Source organism: Manis pentadactyla, chromosome 6 (genome assembly GCF_030020395.1).
Source record: "Manis pentadactyla isolate mManPen7 chromosome 6, mManPen7.hap1, whole genome shotgun sequence".
Lineage (NCBI taxonomy): Eukaryota > Metazoa > Chordata > Mammalia > Pholidota > Manidae > Manis > Manis pentadactyla.
In genome coordinates this window covers 121697806-121722395 of record NC_080024.1, presented here as the reverse complement: position 1 = coordinate 121722395, position 24590 = coordinate 121697806, and the positions used below count along the sequence as shown (strand labels likewise).

General features: G+C 41.9%; 1 protein-coding gene across 5 annotated transcripts in view; it reads left to right on the top strand.

Moving 5' to 3' along the window:
- The window catches only part of ANKRD29 (ankyrin repeat domain 29), a 35870-nt gene extending 13258 nt beyond the window's left edge, over nt 1-22612 (top strand). For 2 of the 5 annotated variants that reach the window (XM_036905743.2, XM_036905740.2), the window contains exons 4-10: nt 2045-2143; nt 4874-4972; nt 8099-8197; nt 13185-13283; nt 14643-14738; nt 16960-17058; nt 21577-22612. In XM_036905743.2, coding sequence (XP_036761638.2) covers nt 2045-2143; nt 4874-4972; nt 8099-8197; nt 13185-13283; nt 14643-14738; nt 16960-17058; nt 21577-21660 — 675 coding nt within the window. In that variant the 3' untranslated portion in view covers nt 21661-22612. Of the gene's footprint in view, nt 1-2044; nt 2144-4873; nt 4973-8098; nt 8198-13184; nt 13284-14642; nt 14739-16959; nt 17059-18036; nt 18101-21576 lie in introns of all 5 variants that reach the window. The other 3 variants (XM_057504095.1, XM_057504097.1, XM_057504096.1) reach the window with 3 other exon arrangements.
- The last annotated feature ends 1978 nt before the right edge of the window (nt 22613-24590 follow it).

The following is a 24590-nucleotide window of genomic DNA, read 5'->3' as shown; positions in this document are numbered from 1 at the left end:
CCCACACCTCATGTAATTTGGGAGCTAAAAGTGCCTCACAGTGCTGTGGAATTACTTGTATAGCAGACTTCTACCTTGGTTCATTCTTAATCTGTTTTGCAATGTTAGGATATTTGTTTCCTGAAAATGTGCCTGTCCTCATGTTCTTAGTTTGGCTAGTTAGATACAGAGAGCTTGCTCGAAAGATAACCTGGAAGTTGATGGTCCTGAAAGATCATTTCTCTAGAGAACCAGTAAAACACTCAGGCTTAGGAACTGCTTATGCAGCTGTCAGGAAGCCCTGGGTTTCAGTAGTAAAGCATATGTACTGAAGACCTTGATTCATCTTCCAGATTGAAGGCCAGCTCCACTGTCTACACATTGCTGTGTGGCACAATGGTTAATAATATATATATGTTCCCAAATTAACTCAAACTGCTGTAAATGTGATTTTTATCATTAATGTATCAACAAAATTTTTTGAAAAACAAATCCTTTCTCTTCATGAAGAAACAATTTCTAGAAATGACCCTTGGTAGTAGTCTCTAAAATTTAATGTCTATTAAGATGAGATTTTTTTTTTTATTCCAGTCAAGTTTTTTCCTCCAGACCTAGTTGCATCTTAAGGTTTCTGGAACCCAGCACCCTCCAGCATAAGAAAGCAATGAGAAGACACTCCCACTCATTTATGTGGGAACCAAGGAGAAAATCACTCCTTCATTGCTGGCAGGAAGGCTCTGGGCATAGTCACATCACCTTTGCCTTCCTGGATGAAGTCTGGCTGGGGTCACAGCCTGAGATGCGGGTCATGTGTGGGAAGGCATTAGTATGCGGAAGGCCACAGTGGTGGACCTCATTGTTCCCTCTCATACACACACATGCATACACATACACACCCACATACACATGTACACACAAGCTTCAGAGTGATCAGTAATCCTTAAGGCATTCTCTTCCTGGCTTCTCACACCTGGGTAAGAACCGACCACTTTAACACTTCCAGGTAAGCCATGGAAAGTAGGTTTTCTCTTCACTGTGCCTGGAAAAGTGTAGTGTTAGCTTCATCTTTGTTCAAAGCACTACAGAGAAGAGCATATTTATATGAAAGTATATATTGCCCACAAGAGTGGAATGGTGATTTTGCTTACATTATACCATGGTTGGGGTACCAGTCTTTGAGTAGGCTTATAAAAATAGCTAGGAAGAGAGGATGCTAAAAATTGTGTCTCAGAATATCACTAATCAGCTTGAAATTTGGGATCAAGCTTTTCTTGTTAATATGACCTATTTTGAGAAGTATTTGGGCCCATTTGAGTGAATAACTTCAGTTCTTTCTTGCACAAGTAGCTTTCTACTCCAGGCCACTTAAGTTTGTAATCAGAGCTCTCCCAGAATTTTTCCCTGTGTAAATGAATACCAGTGTTCCCAAACACTACACCAAGCATATTCACATTTTCGGTGGCTGCTGTAACAAATTACTACAAACTAGGTAGCTTAAAACAAAAGAAATTTATACTTTTATGATTCTGGACACTAGACCATTCAAGTGTGTCCACAGCCCATATTCCCTCTGGAGTTTGCAGGGGAAATCTGATCTTTACCTCTTCCAGCCTTTGGAAGCTGTTGGCATTCCTTGACTCGTGACCCTACCACTCTAACCTATGCCTCTGTGGTCACATTGCCTCTTCCTCTTCTCTGTATCAGATGTCTCTCTGCCCTTGTAAAGACCCTTGGCCTTGGATTTAGGGCCAGCCAGGATAAGCGCCTCCTCTATAAATCCTTAATATATTTCACCACATAAGGTAATATTCACAAGTTCTGGGAATGATGAGGACAGGGACATATCTTTTGGGGATCTACCATTCATCTCTTTACACCAAGAATAAAGTTTTCCTTTCATCTTGTTGCTTCTCTGAACAAGGAACAAAATCAGTTTAATGTAGCCCCTTCCTAGGTTAGGAGGCTTATGTATAAAGGTACTGTTTTGTTTCATTTTGTTTATAAATGGATAAATCAGCTGAAATGTAACCAAATGTCTCTTAAAACCAGCCTTTCTCTTTCCCAGTCAGGTACGACCGCCCTGTTCTTTGCTGCCCAACAAGGACATAATGACATCGTGAGATTTCTCTTTGAATTTGGAGCATCCACTGAGTGTAGGACCAAAGTAAGAGAACTTTCTCACTTCATACCTTGTTGAAGAATTTCACAGTCAGGAGTTTTTTTCTATTCATTTATGGGATGGATTTTATAAGATCTTCAAACCTGGAAGGTGGGGTTCACAGGTCACTTGTCCTGGTTAAGGAATGGTCCCAGGGATGCAGTGTAAAACATAACATCTACTCTGGACCCCCAACTAGAGAATTTTCTAGGGATTACTTGTATTTCTGGTACTGGAAGCTTTCTACTCCAGGACACTACATTTTACTGTCACGATGGATACAGTAGCAGGTGCTTAATAGCTTTCCCTGTTTTCATGTGCTTTTTTTTGCTTCACGGTTAATCCCAGAGCTATGATAGGAATCGCTGGAAGTATTATGCCAGGCCTAGTGAATCTGAGAGACTTCCAAGAGAGGTGCGTTGGCAGGCAGTTTACTTTCTGTGGTGTCCTCACTGAAACATGTAATATATGAATACAGACTAGGTAGTTGGGAAGGAATCGTGGTTCTTCCTTTAAAGAAGTCATGGAGTCTTTGTATTTGACATATGGATTAAAAAACAGACTGCAGAAAGGTGAGTTTTGCATTTGCAGTATGGTTCTACATGATGTTTTATAGTAGCAGAATTTGAACTGCCATGATATTTTTGTAATGGGCAACTTATTTCTGGCTTAATCATAAAAAATTCCTGACAGTCTGCCTCATTTGGAATCTTTTAGGTTTTCTTAATCCATTATCTGTGACATTTTGATATCAAGGGAGTTTCCAGTGTTTTTTTCTTTTTCTTTTAAAATGCTAACTAGTAAGTAGATCTGAGTCTCAAACAGGGTCTCTGTATTTTCTGAAACCTACTGTTGGACTGTGTGCACACCTCCAAACATGCTGAATATCATATACAATAAGCCAAAGTAGATGTATATATATATTTTATATTATTTCTCTTTTTAAAAGTGATACAACTAAAAAATAGGAAGTAAAGTTCTACAAACTTACATCTCAACTCTGAACTAAGTCAAAATAAGCATGCACGACTGTATGGCTGCTTCAGTCTCCTGGTTAACAAGTTCATACTGGCTCAGAGCATTTGTGCATGAGCCAGTTCATGCTGTCCCAGAAATCCAGGGAACATGGGGCCTGGGGTAAGCAGTTCCTCATGTTCCGTCTGGCTGGCTGCACGTGTCCAAGAGCAGAGTGTTAGGAGGCTCTGAGTTTTCACATGTTCCTGTTGTCAAAACTGACTTTCTTTCAACAATTGTTCTCATTGTTATTAAATCTATACTCCACCTCCAAGTGTGTTTTTAAAAATAAAAGGTTATCAACTTATCTATGACAATCGTCATATTTTATCTACTTTTTTACGTCATCAGGCAAAAGCTGGAAACTCTGACAGAACAAAATTTGGAAATGTTGTTGTTCACTGCTGCCATTAAGCAAATCCTTGATGCCCACCCACCCCACCCATACCACCAGCCCCAGCCCCAGCCCTCCAGTCCCTCTCCTCCATTCTTCAGCCCTCAAAACACAACTCAAAACTCAACTGCCCTGCCCACCCTCACTGAAGCCTTACTCAGCCATGTGCATCCTCCAGGATCTTGCCTGCCTGTGGAAAAAAGTTCTGCTAGAAGGTTCTCCAAGTGAAGCCCACCTGCTACCTGCACCACATCACCTCACAGGACTGGTCAAAAGGCCTATTTCTGGGCCTCGCCCCAGACCTACTGAATCAGACTGCTGAGGGTGGGGCTCAGAGGACAGGCATTTTGAATAAACATTCTGTGTCCGAATTTAGAAACCACAGTATCTTATGTATTTATGATTTGTATTGTAAAACCAGATTACATGTTCTTGCATTATTTATAATTAGTTCAAATGTCCACACACCAATTCACAGAGCCAAACAAACAACTCAACAGTCCTCAATGGGAAAAATAATGCCTTAGCTGCTGCAAACTGAAACCATCGAGGGCTTCATTTGGCCACAGACTCAGTGAGTCAGTAGTGTGATGCGGTTGGCATAAAAGGAGATTCTGATTTTGGCTGCAGAGATAAAAGAGCAGCCGAAGCAAAGGATTGTCCCATTCTACATCAGGCCCCATTTACTTTACTAAACTCTGTTTAGTTCTAGGGTCCACATTTTGAGAGATCTGGACAAATTGGCACATGGTCAACAGAAAATACTGAGTAGAATGGTGAGAGCCACATGGATAGGCTGTAGTTGTCCCCTTTTTTAATGGATGTAGGTCTTGTATCATGAAGGCAGGTGCCCCACAGGGTTACTCCATAGAAGAGCCTCAGTCTCAGAGGCCTACAGTGGGGTAGAGCCACAGGGAGTAGCCACCATTTGCCAACAGGGCCTCTGGCCAGAAGATACAGGAGACTATTCTGATAATTCCAAGACAGGACTGGTTGGTACAGACTTTCTGTTCTTTGTCTCCTTTATTGAGAGCCAAATAGATAATTCTACATTTGACATGGAAAATTTCTAAACTATCCATAATAACATAACCAAGTAACTGTACTCTATCTGAAGTAAGTCATCCAAGTATACAACAAAATGATGTCCTTCAGATGAACTCTGTCGTGATTATAGAGAAAAGGTAAAAGGGATGAAAGAAGAAAAGTAAGTTTGTTACCATCTGTGGGACAATTATTTCCAAACCTCTTTCTATAGGAGGAGCATCTGCTTGGTAAAATACGTACCTACCCTGTTTCTAATATGTTTATACTCTGCTTGCCCATAGGATGGGGGCACTGCCCTTTTGGCCGCCAGTCAGTATGGGCACATGCGGGTGGTGGAGACCTTGCTGAAGCATGGAGCCAATATCCACGACCAACTTTATGTGAGTGTGTTTCCGGGGGACATTGGGTGGCACTTGCTCATCCCCTCATCACACATACCATTTGTGGGCTAAATTCAGATGCCAGAAGTGCCAACCTCAAAAATATTTTAATAGACAGTAGGACTTTAATCTGGGACATTAAGGGAAAAAGATATACAGCTGACTCTTGAACAATATGGGGATTAGGTCCTCTGAGCCCCCATGCAGTCAAAAATCCTTGTGTAACATTTGATTCCCCAAAAACTTGGAAGCCTTACCAATAACTTTGTCGATCAACCTGTATTTTGTATGTTACATGTACTATATGCTGTATTCTTATAATAAAGCTAAAGAAAATGTTTCTTCAAATGGTGGCAAATCTCAAAAAAATTTTCCAATATATTTATTGAAAAAGATCCACTTATCAGTGAACCCACTCAGTTCAAACCCATGTTGTTCAAGGGTCAACTATAGTTACACAGATGAGCTTTTCTATGTAGAAACCACATAACTTGTTCTGCCCTTTGAATCTCTTTTACATGAGATGGTTCCTGTACCTATGCAATTAGGATCTTCAAAAAACCATGTGATACATGCTTACTCCTACCATAACAAGCCCCACATAGGGACTTGCTGAAAACCAAAATAAATTCTCCTGCTATGAAGTTGCTCAGGAGGAAGGGCACAAAAAAGGGTGCAATCAAGTTATTTGGAAAAGAAGTGAGGTTGGGTGACCCATGAAGACCCGTGCAGTACATGGACACCACTGACCTTTGAAAGGCATCCACTGTGGGTCTGTTCACAGCTAACTGACAGCACATCCCAAGTGCTTTTTTGATTGGCTGTCATTGTAATTCCATAGGATTTATGGGAAATGTTATTCTGGTTTTGTAGGAAAAAAATTAAATATGAGGAGAGAAAGTGACTCAATAGAGTCTCGTGGTGAAGACTGGAAGATTCCTACTTCTAGTTGTCTAGGGACCACATATTTGGCTGTCCTACCACTGGATGTCTAGCCCTGTGCCTAGAGTACTGTACTTTCATAGACATGTAATGAGAGGTACAGGTGTGAGCTTTTCCTTTTGAACACCCTTTCCAGTTTACACAGTTACTCTGACAAAACACAGGCCTCTTGAAAGTACCTAGCAACTAGCCTTACACTTTGCACTTCAAAATCTGTAACACCATTTGAGTCTACAGCATTCCCAGTTAAATGACTGAATTACTTGATAATGGTATAAAGGAGTAATTCTCAACTCTGGCTGCCCATCAGAATCACTTAGGGAGTTTTAAAGCAATAACACTTCTGGGCCCACCCCAGACCCATGAAGCCAGAGTCTCTGAGGACACAGCTGGGCAACAGGTGGTTCTGAAGTGTGGCCTCATCTAAGAAACAGTTCTACAGCTTTGGCTATTTATTTGGCTATATATAGGTGAGGTAATCTGAGAGTATGTTTGAGTATACGTATGTATAGGTTGAACAGGAAGAGCCCAAGTCTTTGGAAAAAGAAAATGAGTTTGATTTTGATAGCATTACAATTAATAGTCAGTGACCCAAAGGGACTACGGCAGATTCATACTGTCAGATAAACATTCTTCCAAATGGCTCATCTGGATAACACATAGTCTTAGAACTATAGAGTTTGGAGAGAGTACATTCCCATGTAAATTCCTCTCTGTGATTAGGTGACTCAAGAAATTTTATGCACTGTAACTTCCATCTATGTTAAAACTTTTTACCTTTATCAAAATGGTCCAAATATAAGTATTTCCATTAAAAACAATTGAAATATGGGGGGGGTCCCAGCCAAGTTTCTAGGAATGGAAATTTGTAATGCACAGTAAAATATCCAATGTATGAAAATCCATTTTAGAAAATTCCTAAGATTTCTCAGCGACTAAGGACATGGTACTCTTTCTACAGCAATACAGTAAGGAGCTGCTGAAAATTTTATCCCCATTTCAAACATCTGCTTAGAAATCTGTACAGGCTGATTCCCTTTTTAATGATTGTCCGGAGGGGAGTCTGGCAGCTCAGATGACATGCCCTGGAAATCCAGCACTCTCTGCTGGCTGGACTTGCAGGGAAACGTACTTTGTATTTCAAGTTGCGGTTAATGTCCCTGCTGGGAGGACTGGTAATAGCTGGGTTAGTGGGGTGTTCTACACTAGCATGTGCTCGGGTTTTCCGCAGCGTTGTAAAGGTAACGAAGCTCACCCTGTCCTCTGAATGCTGTCTGTGTGAAGTAAACATCTGGGGAGGATGCGTGCTCTCAGCTGACTGACAGATTTGCTGAAATTACCCAGTGACACGTCTTCAAGAGAAAAAGAAGTGTCCAAGACATAAACACCCAGTTAAAAAGAAAACTAATGAAAACTGGAAACCAGCACGTGCTCTGGGCACTTATGTAGGACGACTTAGTTGTGTTTATAGGTGTTAGTGTCTGCGGGTCTGGCAGAGAGCCGATCACGGGTATCCTTGGGCAGTTTTTCTTAAAGCATCTTGTGTTTTTAAGCTTAGAGAAACTGCATGTTGGGGGAACATGGGTTTGAGGGCAAGAAAGAGAAAGGGCAGACAAGATCTCATTAAAAGACACTTCTTACTCCCAATTTATAAAATCACACAAATAAGTTTGGGGATTTGTTTGTTGTTTTTTGTTAATAGACTTTATTTTTTATTTTTTAACTAACGTTTAGCTCTTAACTGACAGAATAATTGAAATAGAAAGATGTGTTAAGTGGATGTACTTTTAAATCTAATTAAAGAGCAAATGGACTATGAGATCATGCAAAAGAAGCAGAAGGCAGCTAATGAGAAGTCAATGCAGACAAGAGAAAACTGATGACTGACTACTTGGAAAACTGGGTGTATTAAGCCCTGTGATCAAGATTCTGTAAAGTGAACAGTCATCACCTATGTTACACCTTATCCTTATGAGACTATTTTAAACTTTACCTTTCAGCCTTAGTGTGATGTTTTAGAACCATTCTTCAAAAAATAAAACACTAACCATGAATCTGGAAAAAAAAAAGTGGGGGGATGGAAATGAAAAGTTGTATTAAATATATGCATTTTTTAATTAATTTCTTTAAAAATAAATGTGAAAGATGATTTTTTTTTAACACTTTCAATTTGACATCTCTCAGGATGGAGCCACTGCACTCTTCCTAGCTGCCCAAGGTGGTTACTTGGACGTTATCCGATTACTTTTGTCTTCAGGAGCAAAAGTCAACCAGCCAAGGCAGGTCAGTGTGCGTGCATGCAGCAGTGGGGCCTGGAGGGACAGCCGTCCTCAGCCGCAACTATCTAACATGACCAGGCAGCTCTGGGCATCTTTAAACCGTTTGCCTCTGTGGCAAAAGTTAATCTTTGATTAGGGTTTCTCCTATTCTTTATTTTGAGTTCACCTGCAAGCCTGTGAAATCAGGCTGACATCACCATTTACTGTTTTTAAAACTTGGGTGCTCAGTGTGTGACGTCAAGAACACACTCTGCCACCTCCTATTCAAGTAAATTATGGCTGCCCGGAGGTAGCGAGAGTAGGCTTGTCTGGGTCACAGGTAAACAGAGGTGAGTCAGGGAACCTTGCCCCTGCCCCGTCCCTCCACTGATACGCTGCCTTATCTCACACCCCCACTTCTACCAAGCCAAAGAGGAGCCTGCTGGGATCATTAGTAGGCTTGTACCTTCATCTCCCACAATTATAATGCAATTGAGACTTTGTTTACCAAAGTGAGGTGACATCTAGCAAATCAATTCATTCAACAGAACTTTAAGGTAATATAAGCCATACTTTATAAATAATAAAGAACAATCCAAATGTAAAGTGTTATAATTAACTTCTCTTTTGTAGGAATTATTTCTGCACTAATTTTTTACAAAACATTTCAGATCAAGGTAACATTACTTTAAAGATAGTTTTCCAAGGAAAAGTCAAGCAGATATCTTACCAGTCAGTGACACCCAGAAAGATTCCTTCTGTAATGTGACCTGATACAGGAATGCCTGCATGTTCCCATAGTCATGTCATTGTTGCAGCTCATCTTTGCACACCAGGCCTCAGTGGACTGGCTGGCCTGCCCATCTGGTCTGATCACTTGTGGCTGGGGAGAATGGAGTCAGGCTGTGGGCAACGCAGGCATGTGCTAATATTTTGTACAGGTACCCGTTTGCTGGACCAGGGACATCAAGCAGAGACAGTAATAAAACCTGAGCGTCAGGTCCAGGCAGGGCTGGTAGCAAAGCTGTCTCAGTATTGAACCCTCTCAGCTACTGATGAGGTTCCTTATATCTCTTGGACCCCCAGCTTAGAATAGAACTGGTCCCCAAGACTTTCTGTCTGGCTTGAGCCTGTAGGTGGAAGTAGCCTACGTGTATGGACTAGAAGGCAGGAGAAGCAAAGAGCTAGTGCCACTTACTATACTCATTCCCATGGAAGAGAATTGTTCTGATACTCTTCGCTAAATACTCTTTAGGAACCTAAATAAGACCATATAACATTTAGTCTCTAATACAAGTCATGTCATAGGGTCCATGTCATGCTATGATCTATCTACAAAAATGCATTAGAGGATACATGAAAATATTACCTCAAATGGAAAGAGGGAATAACACAGTTTGAAGGAATTGCCAAAGTCACCGATTTAACTACCCCTCAGGTGAACACTCTTTTCTCTAACAATCCTGCCCTGTGGTGATCAGCCACTGTTGAACCCCTCCAGGAGTGGGGAGCTCATTCCACCTTGTCAGCTTGTTTAGTCTTTAACTGGCCCTCATTATTTCTTTTTTACTTTGAGTTAAGTGTCCACAGCCTTCACCCATCAGTCCTCTTTTTATCAATTGGTATTGAAAAATAGGTCTGAGTCCCTTCCTGCTGGTGTGCATGCAAATAGTAAATGACAGATGTAATCCCATGAGTCTCATCTTCAAGCTAAATGTCCAGTTTCCTTTTTTCAAAAGACATGCTATAGAGATTGTAACTTCCACTTCATGGTGATTTATTTGATTTAATATACTTGAAAACTGTACTTGTGTCAAGTATTCAAAAATGTATATAAACTTTCTAAATGTTTTTCCTACTCCAAATCTCTCAAAACTATAAAAAGGACCTACACTGACTTAATTTCCATTATTTTCATGGTGAAATCATCTTCATCATGAAGATTCTGACCATTATAATAGGAGGAAAAACTGTGAAGCAACAGAAATTGAGGTGCACAGAAGAGGGAAACCTTTCCTATTCACAAACTAGATAATAACTGATAAGTCATTTGATTTGACGATAATGCTCTAACAGTAATGCTCAGCCTAGGGAGATGATTCAAAAATCGTATTTGGAGAACTAATCACCAGCAATGAGACATACAGGTGTCCCTCAGATCTCATCTTACCAATCATTCCTACCTGCCCAGTTAGGCATCTCCCAGGGTAACTGGGAGAATCAAATTAAAGATATGGCAGTGCTTTGTTAACAAAAGTCCAGGTTAAGGTACTTAGCATTTTTCATGATAAATAATATTCAGATCCAGTGACCATTTTCTAAGCATCTTTAGCCAGTCCTTGTGCTCAGCACCTTTCTACATGTTTTCGTGTTCACGAATATCCCTGTGAGGCTGTTTTTGCAAAGAAGACACTGAGAATGAGGCTCAGATTTTCATAAGGTCTCATTACAAGGAGTTGGTGACTTCTTTTTCCACCTACCATGACTATTGCAATTAAGGTGATAAAATATAAGCATTAGCATTACTGTTAGGAATGGATATTAACACTTGTTCCCAATATACCATCTCTTGCATTTTCCACATATTAGTGTCAAAAAAATAATTTTACTAATACCAACCATGCCCATGGAAAGCACAAGGAGCAGGCGGCCTCTGTTGCCTTTCCTTGCCTGCCCTCTGGTGGAGATATCGACACAGAACAAATGAACACAGAAACTGCCAGAAGGAAGAGCTTCCTGCCCCCAGACTGCCTCTCTGCATCCCCCTCAGGGTTCCCACCCACACCTCCTGGGCTGCCTTGATGTCCCCCCTCCACCCCAAACCAGCCGTGCCTGTCCAAGCCACCATGACTGTACATGCTCTTCCTTCTATGGGGGAGCCCTTTCCCCCCTCCCTCCTGGCAAATCCTAGTTCTCCTTCAAGACCCAGCTCAGATACCACCCCATCTGTGAGGCTGACCCGTAACCTCCACACAGTAGGAGGGACCCCTGCTAGCTCATCTGGGGCTTTTTGTCCATACTTTCTTGTGGCACTGGAGTCATACTGAAATTTCCAGGTCTCTTCTCCACTAGACTGAATTCCTTTGAGAACAAAGGCCATGTTGCATTCTGCCTGAAACTTAGAAGACGCTTAGTAATTGTTGGTTGGTTGATTGCATGCATGAATGGTTAAATCGTGAATTGGGAGAATCAAATCAAATAATGAATGCAGACTTGCTTTGTAAACTGAGAGTACAAATTAATGTATTATTTATATTGCTAATGATAAATAATAATCAGATTCAGGACTACTTCTAAGAGGCTCTTGTGGAAGCACAAAGTCAGTCCAGGCCTTTTCAGCCATCTTCCATCCTTCCTTTCAGCACCTCTTCCCCACTCTCTCCCAAGACACAGAGGTGCCAGTGTCCTACCGCCCCTCAGTGCCCCAGATCCTCCCAGGCTCCTGATTTGCCGTCATCTGCCACCCCACTTAGACACCTTTGTCCTCTGTCCCTTTGCCAGTACGGCCATGGCAGTAAGCCTTGCCTACTGTGCCTAGTAAGTAGATGGGAGTTGAAATTCCATATTAGAGCAGAAAATGAAACTTGATATCCTACAACTGAGTTACCCTGCTTTTCAGCCCCCCTTGCGTCTCCCCATCCATGAGTAATTTGTCTTACCTGACAAACAGTCCCTTGGAGCCATATTACCTTAATTACCTCAGAGGTTATCTTTAGTCAATTCTGGATTCTCCTTCCTCCTCCTGCCCTTTTCTCCAAAGTGACCTAAGTTCCCAAAAATCAGAATATCACTGGCATTGGGGTGGGGGCAGAGACACTCATGTCTGCTTCTCGTGCTGGCTTGTCCAGCCTGTCTGGTCCCAAAGCATCATGCACAGCTACCCTGGAGGTGCAACTGGCCCCACCATCATCTCTACTTGTGAAATCACAACATTCTGTGGCCTTATTATCCCAACACCAGGCTTACTCCAGGCCACTGTTTCCCCAGCACATCTGATTTCCCCCAGGGGTCCCAGGGCATGTCCCACGTCTGTCAGCCCAGACATCTCCCAAACCCATTTCTCTTCTCTCAGTCCCTAGGCATGAGCAGAGCTGTCTGAGAGCCTGCAGTGCTCCTGGGTTTCATCCCAAGAACAGGAGAAAATCCTTCATCATCTGGAATTCACCATAATTTATCTGGGTATTTCTATCACCCTAATTTACCAGACCCAGATTCAACCCAGCAGGGCAGAAAAACATGGACAATAAGTCTGACCTGTGCTTCTTCCTTCTCCCTCTCTAGTGCGTCCTTCCAGCTCTAGAAGGGTTTTCAGTTTTCCTTTCTGTCTGCCAGGAAGGACCCTCCTCTCAAATCCTTCAAGGGATATTTCATGTTTTCTTCTCTGGAGCAACACATCTCAGCTTTATGGTCTAGTGTTGGCAGAATGAGGGTCTTTGGGGGAATAACACACTGGAAATACTACCCAGAATGCCATCCTGCTATATCGCTAGTGTGCATCCCCTCCCAGAAGACACAATATACACTCTGCATAAAATTAAAATCTCCAAAGATGATGTGACTGTGGCAAATTCTGGACACCAGAACAGAAGAGTGAGAGAAGTGTCTTCAGTTCTCTGACTCTCAGGCGCCCCTCAGAGTAAACTTCCCACTCTTGTGGGGAATGAAGGGCCCTGGCCAAACAAGAAGGTGGTGTGTGAACCCCCCAGTAAGGCAGACGAACCGAGAGCCTAGGGACAGTAAAGACAGGCTGGCTTCTCCCTGGGCTTGTCAGCTGTGGGGTGCAACTCAACTGCTTCCCACGCAGCATTCCACGAAGTCCGGCACCACACCCTGTGGTCAAAGATGCTGCCATACCGTGTCCGGTTGTTACAAGCCAAACATTGAATACTGGCAATTACCCAGGGAGTCCGGGCACTGCCAAATGCCAGTCCGGGTAGTACGCGGGCAAAAGTCACCATCCTCGGGGTCCTCGGACCTGCGTGGCCGCCGGGTCCAACGCGCTCTCCCGGCAGGACGGCACGGCGCCGCTGTGGATCGCGGCGCAGATGGGCCACAGCGAGGTGGTGAGGGTGATGCTCTTGCGCGGAGCCGAGCGCGACGCCGCGCGCAACGTGAGTCCAGGGGCTCCGGGGACGCCGGGGGCGGGGGGGACCCGAGCACGCAGGCTCGCGAATTCATCTCCTCTTTCACGTGCGGAGAAAACCTGCTTCTACTTGGTGTATATCAGCTGGGTTCCCTGCCAGCCTCCACCTGCTCTTTAGTCCGAACCAGTTGACATTTAGCAGGTGCTGCTCAGTCCAAGCGCAGAGTGCTCAATTCCTCGGCGGCCCTCCTCCACCTGAGCTGACTTCCCAATGAACCGGAGGAGGGCTGGTGGGAGCGCGGCCGCCGCTGTCCTGCCGCGTGTGCCCCGAGCGGCCGCTGGTCCCGGGCTGGCTCCGCTTCATCGGCTCCCGCATCGGTCCCCGCCTTTACCCCAGCTGGTACCGCCTAATTCTGCCTCGGTGGGCCCCCCAGCAGGCCCCACAGACCCTGCTGCCTGACCACTCTGTACTGTTGGACTCTTGTTGTTGCTAAGTGTCTGGCCTCAGCCCCAGCATTACCCTTGGTTATGTGACACACCTCCCTTCTCCAAGTCTGAGCCCAGAAGGGGGACATCAGGAGACGCATTGCTGGCCACTTCACTGCCCTAGCTCCCACACACTTTTTTCTTCTCCCCACAAACTCGGAAGCCAAAAAAGAAAAGTCCTCTAATCTTACTTTCTTCCTGATTCCAGCTAACCCTGGGGTATTTCATTTCCTACGAGAGAACTCTCTGAGCCAAATCCTCCCAATACAACAATTGAGGTGTTAATGCAGGAGAAAAAGGAATTTGGAAAATCTCTTCTCAGTCTGAAAAATGAAGACAGAAGTGGACTTCTTTATTCCTTCTAATAGATTTCAATCCATCCCTTTTCTACTATCCCCTTCGCACCACCATAGGCAAATAGATACCTAGGGCAGAGGAGGGCAAAGCTGTGCACATGAGAAGGCAAAAAGAGAAGCACATTAAAAATTTTAAACAGTAATACAGTTCAACAATGATTTAAATCATTCAAAACATTTCAGCAATTCATTTCTGCTAAGTCATGAACTGCCGAGAATGCCTCCTTAGCCCTTCTACATCCTCCAAATATGCTCTTAAAATTCCCCTTGTCCTTTACCTAGTAAAGGACTGAAAAATAAATTCCTGAACAGCAGGGTTCTAAAATAATACAAGTCACATACTTTATCTGGTTTTATTTCACACAGAATTAACTGCTCAATATGCTCTAAGCCCCTAGATTAAGAGCCATTGCCGGTCTAGGCTTTAGTTTACACATTTTGCCTGTTTCTGATAAGCATATTCCCAGTTCTCAGCTAACACTGAGTCCTTAGCAAACACACACACACGTTGCTAATCAGCTTTTCTTCTCGTCTCTGCTGTCAAGGATGGAACAACAGCATTACTGAAAGCTGCCAACAAAGGGTATAATGATGTTATAGAGGAGTTGCTGAAATTCTCACCCACCCTTGGTATCTTGAAGGTAAGACCTAAAGGAAATTTACCGACCTATAGAGGAGAAGTGTGAAATTAAGGAGCCCATTTTTGGGGACTGCAGTAGAATCTGGTATAATTCATGTGTTTAGTTGTATTCTTGAAAGAACATACCTACAACTTCTTAATGTAGGAGATTCATGGGCACTTGTAGAAATGGGAAGAAGGTAAAGAGAGTGAACCAGAATCTGCCAGCACTTAGTTTTCTAGGAAAAAAAAATTAAAAATTAGTAATGAAATCACTAAATTGGAAAGTAAACCATACTGATAAATCACTGGAAGATTTATGAAATCCTTCCCACAAAACATGAGGGACTGGGCTCATGTTCCTTCTCTTCATTCTCTGTAGCAAAAAACCACATTGTTACCTTAGATGAAATAAAATTAGCCTCAAATATCTAAACACCTCAGAGAATATGTCATTTTGTAGAGCTGGATCTTCCAGAAAACAGAGCCCCACAACATTTAAAAGTTTTAATCATTTTGGATTTAAATATTTCTAAATTAGAATATATACCAAGGGTTGGCAATCTTTTTCAGTGAAGAGCCAGGTAGCAAATATTTTAGGCTTTGTAGGCCATGCAGTCTCTGTCCCAGCTGTTCAACTCTGCTATTGTAGCAAGGAAGCAGCTGTAGGGGGAAAAAAATACAAGGCTGCATCCCAATAAAACTTAATGTATGGACATTGTATTTCTGGAATTTCATATTTTCACATATCACAAAATATTTTTGTTCTTTGAATTTTTTTGAAACCTTAGCTTGCCAGGACAGAGAAAAACAGGCAACAGGCTAGATTTGGCCCACAAGCCATAGTTTGCTGAGCCCTGGTATATGCTCTTGTTTTCTTAAATAGAAGACACCAAACCTGTTCCAAACTTGGGACGGTGGCTTAGCACCTTGGGGAATATGCCTTCAAGGTCTAATGATGTGTGAAAAGTCTATTGCTCTTGAATGACCCCAGGGGCTTTTTGAACACTCTGTATCTGATCTTTATATTTGCGGGCTCCATCCTTGCTATCAGCTGACACAGAGCTGCTATGGTCAGTGTGCTGGCCCCTCTCCCATGTCCCACTGAGCAACTGCTGATCTTCCATGAGCTTAGAAGCCAGAAAGCTGCACTAGTTCAAATTGTAAAGTAAAAGTAAATCATCTATGAGGATGAATTGTCTCTGAATAAAGGAAAAGAGCTTTAGAAATGGATTTGGCATTATCTGGTCTCATTTCAAACAGCTCTTCTTTGGCTTGGTGTTTTATTCTTAGCCATGTCGCAAATAAGTGAAGTGGATAAATTGGTTGAGATTTAGATAAGTGAGATGTTACCAGATTAGTGAATTGCCATACATACTATAAAAGGCAAACATGGAAAAATGCTACTTTGCTGGGATTTTTCTCTGGGTATGGTATTTTACCCTTTTGCAAAATAAGAGAATTTTTTAAAATTAAAAGTAGTTAATTTGTAAACTAAGTTTGCACTTAGATACTATTCACAGACATATGTGTCTTCTAGAACAGATGTCATATGACTGCCCATTGTTCTTATATTAGGTTTGTTATAGTCTCTTCCTCTCCCCTCCCAGAATCCGGCTACATGCTGCAGGTAGCCACTTTTAGTTCAATAAATATTTATGGTAAGTTTCATAGAATGCCAAGAGCCTATCTGTTGGTCCCTCCTGTGTTCTGAAATGCTCCAACTCAGGGCTCAGGGCGTTTCCTCCCCACACATACTCTTACTCTTACGCCCTGAATGCTACAGTCTCTCTCCTGCATGCCTGAGTGAGTGGAGTGTATGTAGCTAGGCTGACAGGTGAGCTAGCTGCCATTCCTCCAGTCCTACCAGAAGTGGCTCACCAAAAGCCCAAAGACTATATACATTGCTCCTTAAGAGAAAAACATGTTTGACATAGCATTGTTGTTCTTTCTGCAGAAAATTTTAATATATATAAAACTGATTGCGTGATCATGAAGTCGTTTACACTCCAGGTCAGGTTCCTTGTTTCACTTGCAAAAGAATGTTGCCATTATTGATACTGACCATCCGCTGTGTACCTGAGGACACTGTCTGAGAGCCAATGTGACTTTGACTAGGGAATATAAGGAAGTGTGAGGCTCCAGCAGTACAGTGGCATCACTTGGGCTGGTGTCCAACGAAAGCCAAGCTGAGTGCAGTGGCTGGAAGCTCACTCCTGACATACACTGTCATTTTCTCTTAGAACGGGACGTCAGCGCTCCACGCAGCAGTGCTCAATGGGAATATTAAAACAGTCGCGCTGCTCCTGGAAGCAGGGGCAGACCCAGCCCTGAGAAACAAGGTACCAGCCTTACTTTACCCATCTTTTAACTCCATTGGGCTCCTGTGCCAAGGGATCAGAGCACCTGCCTAAGCCAGGGTGACATGTCAGTGGCTCCGGTCACTGTCTCCATTTCTTAGCACAGGAAAGGCACTCAAGGTCATCATGACTAGGTCATGAGTGAGCACTACATATGGACCCAGAGAATTATACTAAAACCCTGTATCATCAGTGGTTTCCGCTAACAAAGGTGTAGCCTCCCAGAGCAGGGGTAGGCGTTAGCTGTGGGGAGCAGAATCATGAGTGTTCTGTCTTCAGGAAAGTGTCCTAAAAAGGCCTGGCAGTTTATCACCATTCTTCATAGGTTGGATGATCATATCTCGATAATTGTTTATGCTCTGTTTGGTGACTACATGGGGAAAATGTTGCTCTTATATTATTAGCAGGACTTTGCACTGCTGTTACAAAACCAACCCATATTTTTTTATAGCTTAAAATCCTTTGTTTATGATCAGGCCAGACTTGGAGGTGGGAAGAGGCGCAGTACTCATGGAAGAAATGATTTTCATTGTATTTCCTCCTATTCTGCATCTGCATAAGGTATTAAATGTAGGGCCTTGTGGGGAGGAGAGTCACCTAGGAAAGGTTTGGAGAAAACACACTAAGCCTCCAGCTTTTGAAGGAGGAAGTGGGAGTGGTGCTTACTAATAGGGGAATGTATGAAAAGTAATTTTCACTTTATACTTACATACTATTTAACTTTTTAAAAGTATTCCTGTTAATATTTTCATTATGAAAATAAAAACATATGTTACTTCATGATGTTTCAAAAAGAAACAATTTAGTGCACTTAAACAACAGGCCAAGAGTCTCTTTTTTTCATTCCACTTAGCATGTGGAATTATTATTTCCTCATTCCTACCACCGAACAACTTGAGGACAATGTTGCCTGGCTGTGTGATAACCCAGCTGAAATCACACTTACTTTCTTTTCTTTAGACCTTGGACACAGACTTCCTGAAGAGATCAATCTTTCTTACTAAACCGTCAGTCAAGGGGAAATGTTAGTACCTTTATATAGAAACAAAAAATGCAATTCCTTGTGTGTCTTCTGGAATCTCAGCAATAATGGTCATGGGGATTTCCAGTGACCGAAATGCTGTTGCTTGGACCTTCCCAAACGCTACTTGAATGTATGTGTGGGCTGATCCATTGGAGTTTCAGACTGCAGAGGCCCTTAGAGCTGGGAGTAGCTGCCAGGGAAGCCCCCACCTGATCATCAGCCACCCCACAGAAGTCAGTCACTTTAAAGGTAGCTCTAGAAACAAATGCATTGAGATTCCAGCAGCCACAGGACTCTTGGCCTTCTTTTGTTCATTCAACAAACACCTACTGAATGCCTACTAGATTCCATGCCCAATGTCCTGGGGACACAACAGTGAATGAAGTTCACATAGGTCAGGGCTCAGTTTACTGGGAAATAAAAACAATTAAATAAGCAAATCCAAAACAGAGTAACTAGAGCCATCAGCAGGGATGTAAAGAATGCTATTGAAGGCTTCCCAGGGAAACTGATCGCTAAGCTAGTACAGAAGCGTCTTCTGCTCCAGGGTTTCCAGCACTTCTACTCTGCAGGTGCAAGGCGGATACCTGAGGAGAGGGTAACCACTGGCCCAGCAACTACTCCATGCTGTCGCCGTCCCTGTGGGTGTAAGGAGCCTGTGTTCCCAAAACTCGGAGCTGAGGACTCCGAACCCAGCTGCCAGGGCAATGGGAGTAGTGGTTTGATACTGTAGTATCATGAACATGGGCCATGGTCCTGTTCCACAATGAATAATACAGCCTTCAAGGGCTAGCCCGGGCCACTCACCATCTTAATCCACAAGCTCAGCAGCCTGACCATTCAGTGGGGACCAGCCAGGAGAAAGGAAGAGTGAGATCAGGTGTTCAGCTCGGTGTGCATGACACACACATCAGGCAGAGCGATGTGGTTGACCAGAAGTTGACAGCACAGTTTGAGGGTATAAAGCTTTTTTTAATGATAAAGGATCTGGACACTCATGGAGATGGTCACACGAGGCAGCTGTAACTTGGCAAGCTTGTACAGAGAGGTACAGCTTCTTCCTGACCATGGAGGATCCTCTGGCTGCCTGCCAGCCTGCTCACCGAGGACAGGAACCAATGCAGAACAGTCTGGCTATTCCTGAGTGTACTCTGAGCCTGGATGGCCCTCGGGTCTGGTTACCAGGAGCATTTCTCTGCTGGTCCAGGCATTAGGCCTGTACAGTATTTGTTCCTACAGAGACTAATAGTAGAACTGGGCCCTGTAGAGGGGCCTCTGGTCTATAGTGACAGCAGAGCAATTTCCTGCCTGATTCAGACCAGCATTAGAATCAAGGGTCCTTCGTGGTGGTCTTGGGGGCAGACGCAGGACAGGCTGCACTGCAGACCAGTGGTGGCAAACTCATAATTCCCAACCAGTGGGGGCCTAGTTAGTAGATGGGGGTCTAAGAGCAGGACCCAGCCTAGAAGGTGTGGACTCCAGGGGTTTCACCTAAAATCAGGGTCTGAGGTAAAGCAGCTGGAGTTGCAGGCATGGCTGTAGGAGAAAACACATGTGAGGCAGGTAACATCCAGAATGCCCTCTTGCCCATTCTGGGTGCCTTTCTGCCCTTTAATTGCCTCCCCTGAAATCTCAGCTAGTCCTTTTGATTCATCTGTAACAATAGTTCTCAAAGTGTAGACCATGGATCCCTTTCAGGGTGTCTAATAAGTGCAAAACAATATTCTGAATAATACAAAAACATTATTTGCCTTGTTCACTGTGCTGACATGGGCCCTAGAGGGGCAAAAGCCATGGTGGGTGAAATTGTTGGCAGTGTAGTACACATCCAGGCAGGGGTACAGTCTGTACTGGCGAATGATTTTACAAACCTCTGCAAGTGATTGTACAAATTTTGTGGATTACAAAAATACCAGTTTTACTTAGTAACGTCTTTGACGAAGTAGTAACCTATTTTAATTGCATTAAGTTTTCACCCTATATATCTTTTCAATATCCTGTGTGACAAGATGGGAAGGATGCATAGAGCACCTCTGCGTAGACTGAAGAGCACTGCTCGCCTCCAGGGAAAGCTCTTGTGTGATCGCTTGAATCGCAAAGCGAGCCAGGCACATTTTTCATAGCACACCATTTGTACTTGAAAAAACAGTTTGTATCCACCATCTGAACCCGACAGTTTCCCAACACTTAATAGGCTTTTCTGATGAATCAGTGGTAATGTTAATGACTGTGATCCTTTGAGATTGTATGATGAAATGTGTCCACATTTGGAAGATCTGCATAACTCAGTGATCAGTGAACTGTTTTCCCAATGGCCAGTGCATGATGTTACAAATCATGTATGGGTAAAAAATAAAAATAAAAAACATCTGCAGATAGACAGACCTATGGATTTTAACATAACAGTGCAAAAGGTTCCTTGACATGGCTTAGTTTCCCACTGCAGTGACCTTTAGCAAACTACCACTTGTACATACTGGTGTAACAGGAAGAGTATCTAAAATGATCTGAAAAGCCTGCCTGTCTGTGTAAAGCTGAATTTTCATCAGATGCTTCAACCAAATAAAGTATCACAATAGATTGGCTGCAGAAGCAGATGAGAACACAGTTGTCTTCCACTAGCTACCCATCATAGAAATACACAAAACTGAAACAATCCTACTCTTCTAACTTTTTTGTTTTTCAAAATTTGGTAATTATTCATAAAATGTTGTTTATGTTCACAGTATTTGGCTTACTGTTTTTAAAAGTGAATTAATACATATATTTTAAGTGTTCTCATTTTTATTTGTATGAAATTAGAAACAAAAGTTCATTGGGGTCCTTGATAATTTTTAAGAATACAAAAAGTTCCTGTGACCAAAAAGTTTGAGAACCACTGCCCCATAATGTCTATTGGATATGGTAGAGACTCATGAAATAAATGCAAAAAAGAACATTTCTCCACAATAGTGTGAAAAGAAAGGGCATTCGGTGAGACTGTGTCAGGTGGGAGGTGGGTCTTGCTAAAGCTGCTCTTTCCCAGGTATCTCCTATGCTCTGAATGTTTCCTAACTCTGCCTTGTTATCAAATAATACCTGGCCTAAGTCTCAAGACCCTAGTGCACAGACTACCCCACATAGTAAACTAATTAAATATGAGGTATCAAATGAAACATTACCTGTTTTTATTGAGCACATACTAGATAGGCCAGGCATTGCTCTGGAAAGGAGGATAAATAATACAGGGACCCTGGCCTCCAGGTGATTCCAGTCTAGTAAGGGATATGATGCAGATAGGAAAATAACAGAGAGATCAGAAAATAACAGGAAATATTTATACATTTACAGAAGACCTCTTGTATGCCTTAATACAAGAGGAATTCTAGTGAGTATTTTAGCAGTGGAGGAGGAAGTTTGGGTCGGGGCCCCTCTTGGAGTCCCTAAAACCCTACCAACTGTGGGAATTAACTAATGCCTTTCTTACCTTCTTTTAGGCTAATGAACTTCCAGCAGAACTAACCCAAAATGAACGGATATTGCGTCTCCTCCGAAGTAAAGAAGGACACAGGAAGAGCTAACTTAGTTTAATATTTGACTGAAAGATAGGAACCTTAATCACATTGTCCAAAGAGAAATTGCATTTCCAATAATGTTGGAAATTCCTTTAAGAAAGAAAATGCCTAGAATGCCCATCCTGGGTCCCTGACCAAGAAGAGCTGAGCCTTCTGCCCTGAGTCAAGAACAGAGCAGCTCAGGTACTCCTTCTCCTCACTTACATGGGCCTCTCCAGTGGAGCCTGGCAGATTCATGCATTCCAAAGAAACTCTTTAAACTACACTAACTTGGGTCTCTCAGTTAAATGCTAAGAGTTAAACCCTCTAAGAAGTTTAAACAAGAAGACAGAAAGACTAAAAGTCTGACCTTCAATGAATCAAAGTACTTTTGTATTCAATGTAAGTGCTAAAAGATATAGCTCCATTATATTTTACATATATATGTATGTCACTCCAGTGTAAAATGTTTTCTTCTATTCAAGGATCATTCATAGTCATGATATTATGAATCAAGAATGTGCAAAGTTACACTATTAAAAAGCCACTTCTAACATTCCACCATGTGTTTTTCAAAGATGAACAGTTGAACTATAAAAGACATTGTTAAAAAAAAAAAAAAAGACATTGTTCATTTGTGAGTTGATACTCAAATTATTCCTAACATGTAAAGTTCATTTTTACCCAAAGTCAATATTATAGGTATGGTAAGATAGAAGTGGCAAGTTTGAAAGTTCAGAAAATTACAAACCGTAAGAAATTTAGACTTTGTCTCCTTGAGCTTTTATTTTGATTGTATTGCTGGGAATCTGTTTCCCATGCCATGACTAAGCAGACTTAATGTCATGGAAACTTGAACTTGCAACACCACATTGCTTGATACAATGACTTTGAGATTCTTGGATAAAATGTGTTCTATGCAAGTACAATATGTTGCTATTACTATTGCAGGAGTATAAATAAAAGACTGCTAATAGTGTCTAGTAAGTGTTCATTTATGCATGTTTTTGAGCTGGTTGATGCCAACAAAGAAACCTGGGTTTCATTGAATTATTCCTTTGCAGGGGTCAAAATTTATACTCAGTGCACTTAATACAATGGTTTCTAAATGCGTCACTCAGTGCCTGACTACACACACACAAATTGAACCTTTCTGTAGTCTACCTTGTTAAACATTGATGGTATTTGTTATTTAAACACGTCTTTAGTTTTCTTATTCATGTTTTATTCTGGTTTCCAGGCAATGTTCTATATAAGGACCTGTTAAATTCAAGGGAAATGTAATCCCAAAAGGTTTTTTTAACCAACTTGCAATGTTTCTAAAAGATTTATCTTTAAGCCAGTAAACAATGGGATATAATTTTTGAAGTTGTCAGATACTCTCTTAAAGTTGTTATGATCAATAAAACAATCAATAAAAATCAGCTTATTTTAATCAACATCAAAGGCAAATCCAGTATTGAGGCCCCAGAGTTGCCTACAGTGTGAGTAGCTATGCAACATGTCTGCAATCTAATTTCAGGATAGAAAATTAGAAAGCTCTGCCTATATTGTTCAAATGCCCAGATAGAAACATTTTATTAACTAAGAAACAATGCCAACTTCCTCATTGACTTTATTCAGTAAAGTTGTACAAATAAACATTTTCTCCCATGGGAACTACATAAAGCTATATTCATTTTAAAGAGGAAAATAATGTGGTCTTAAATACTTTATATTTTTCCCCTTAGCTCTTAGGCCAAGAAAGGTTGCTCATCACTGAAATAAATCAAAACAGTATTATGGGCACTGATAACAAAGTTCCAAAAGACAAAATGGGATGAAATCACAAACTTAATGTTTTCACAAAAACATGTTAACCTTGGCCTATTCTTCAGACTGTTTTAAGCAGATAATGTTCTTCATCAACATTAGGGTCATCAAAAGGAATCCAGTAGCTTTAACAATATTTAATGGAGGTCTTCCTACTGTCTCCAGCTTCGAAGGATCACATTCAGTGTAGATGAGATGATGCTATTATCTGTAAGCAGGGAAGATGATTATATTAACCACTCACCAAAGATGGAACAAAAGGTCTGTTATTTAAAGTTAAATTGCATTGTTTTGCACACTGGTAAGTGATTCTTATTTTACGTTAATCTAATTCACAATTCAGTGAGCTCCGTGTCCTAAGATTTAGAACTAGTAATCCTATACTAATTGTTTGCTTAATTAAACCACAGAAATTTTTCATTACATCCGTTTGTTAGAATTCAAAATAAAGTTAATGTACTACCCAGTTTGCCTTTGCTACCTTCTCCTGCTTGTTTTTAATGAGAAGTTATTTCTATGTCATTATTAGTGACATGGAATTTTAAGGTGAATAGTTCAGGTCTGTTGGCAATATCTTGATAATTGGAATCCTGAATAGATCTGTAAGCTTTGTGTTACTAACAGACCTGTGATTTCATTACTTCTACTATGGAGAACTTTTGTAATGATCCCCAAAAGGTTTTTCATCTGAAGTTCCTGGGATAGTCATGAAGATACTGAAAGTGGAAATTCGACTGTACATCATGATGATCTGATAATATATGGACACTGTGAAAGGATTCTCCCCTCCTGGTTAATTAACACGTCCATTACCTCACATACTGATTTTCTGTGTGTGTCTGAGAACATCTTAATTCCTATTTTTATTGTCTATGATGCTTCTGGCTCTTTGGTCCTTTTCAGTGGGTTTTTCTTCTGAAATAACTGATGGTTTTGTACTTCTTGTTTAGGAAACAAATATTTAGGTCAGTGGTATCATCAGGAATCTGGAGACTTTCATGGCAATTCCAGATCCTTCCTTCCTCCATACACCCTGTGCAGCCACAACAAAGCTGTGTCAGCTCACCACCCCACGCCAGGACACCAAGTCAAAGGAAAAGAGCACCCCCAAATGCCAGGCTACTTGGAATCTGATGGAGATGCCT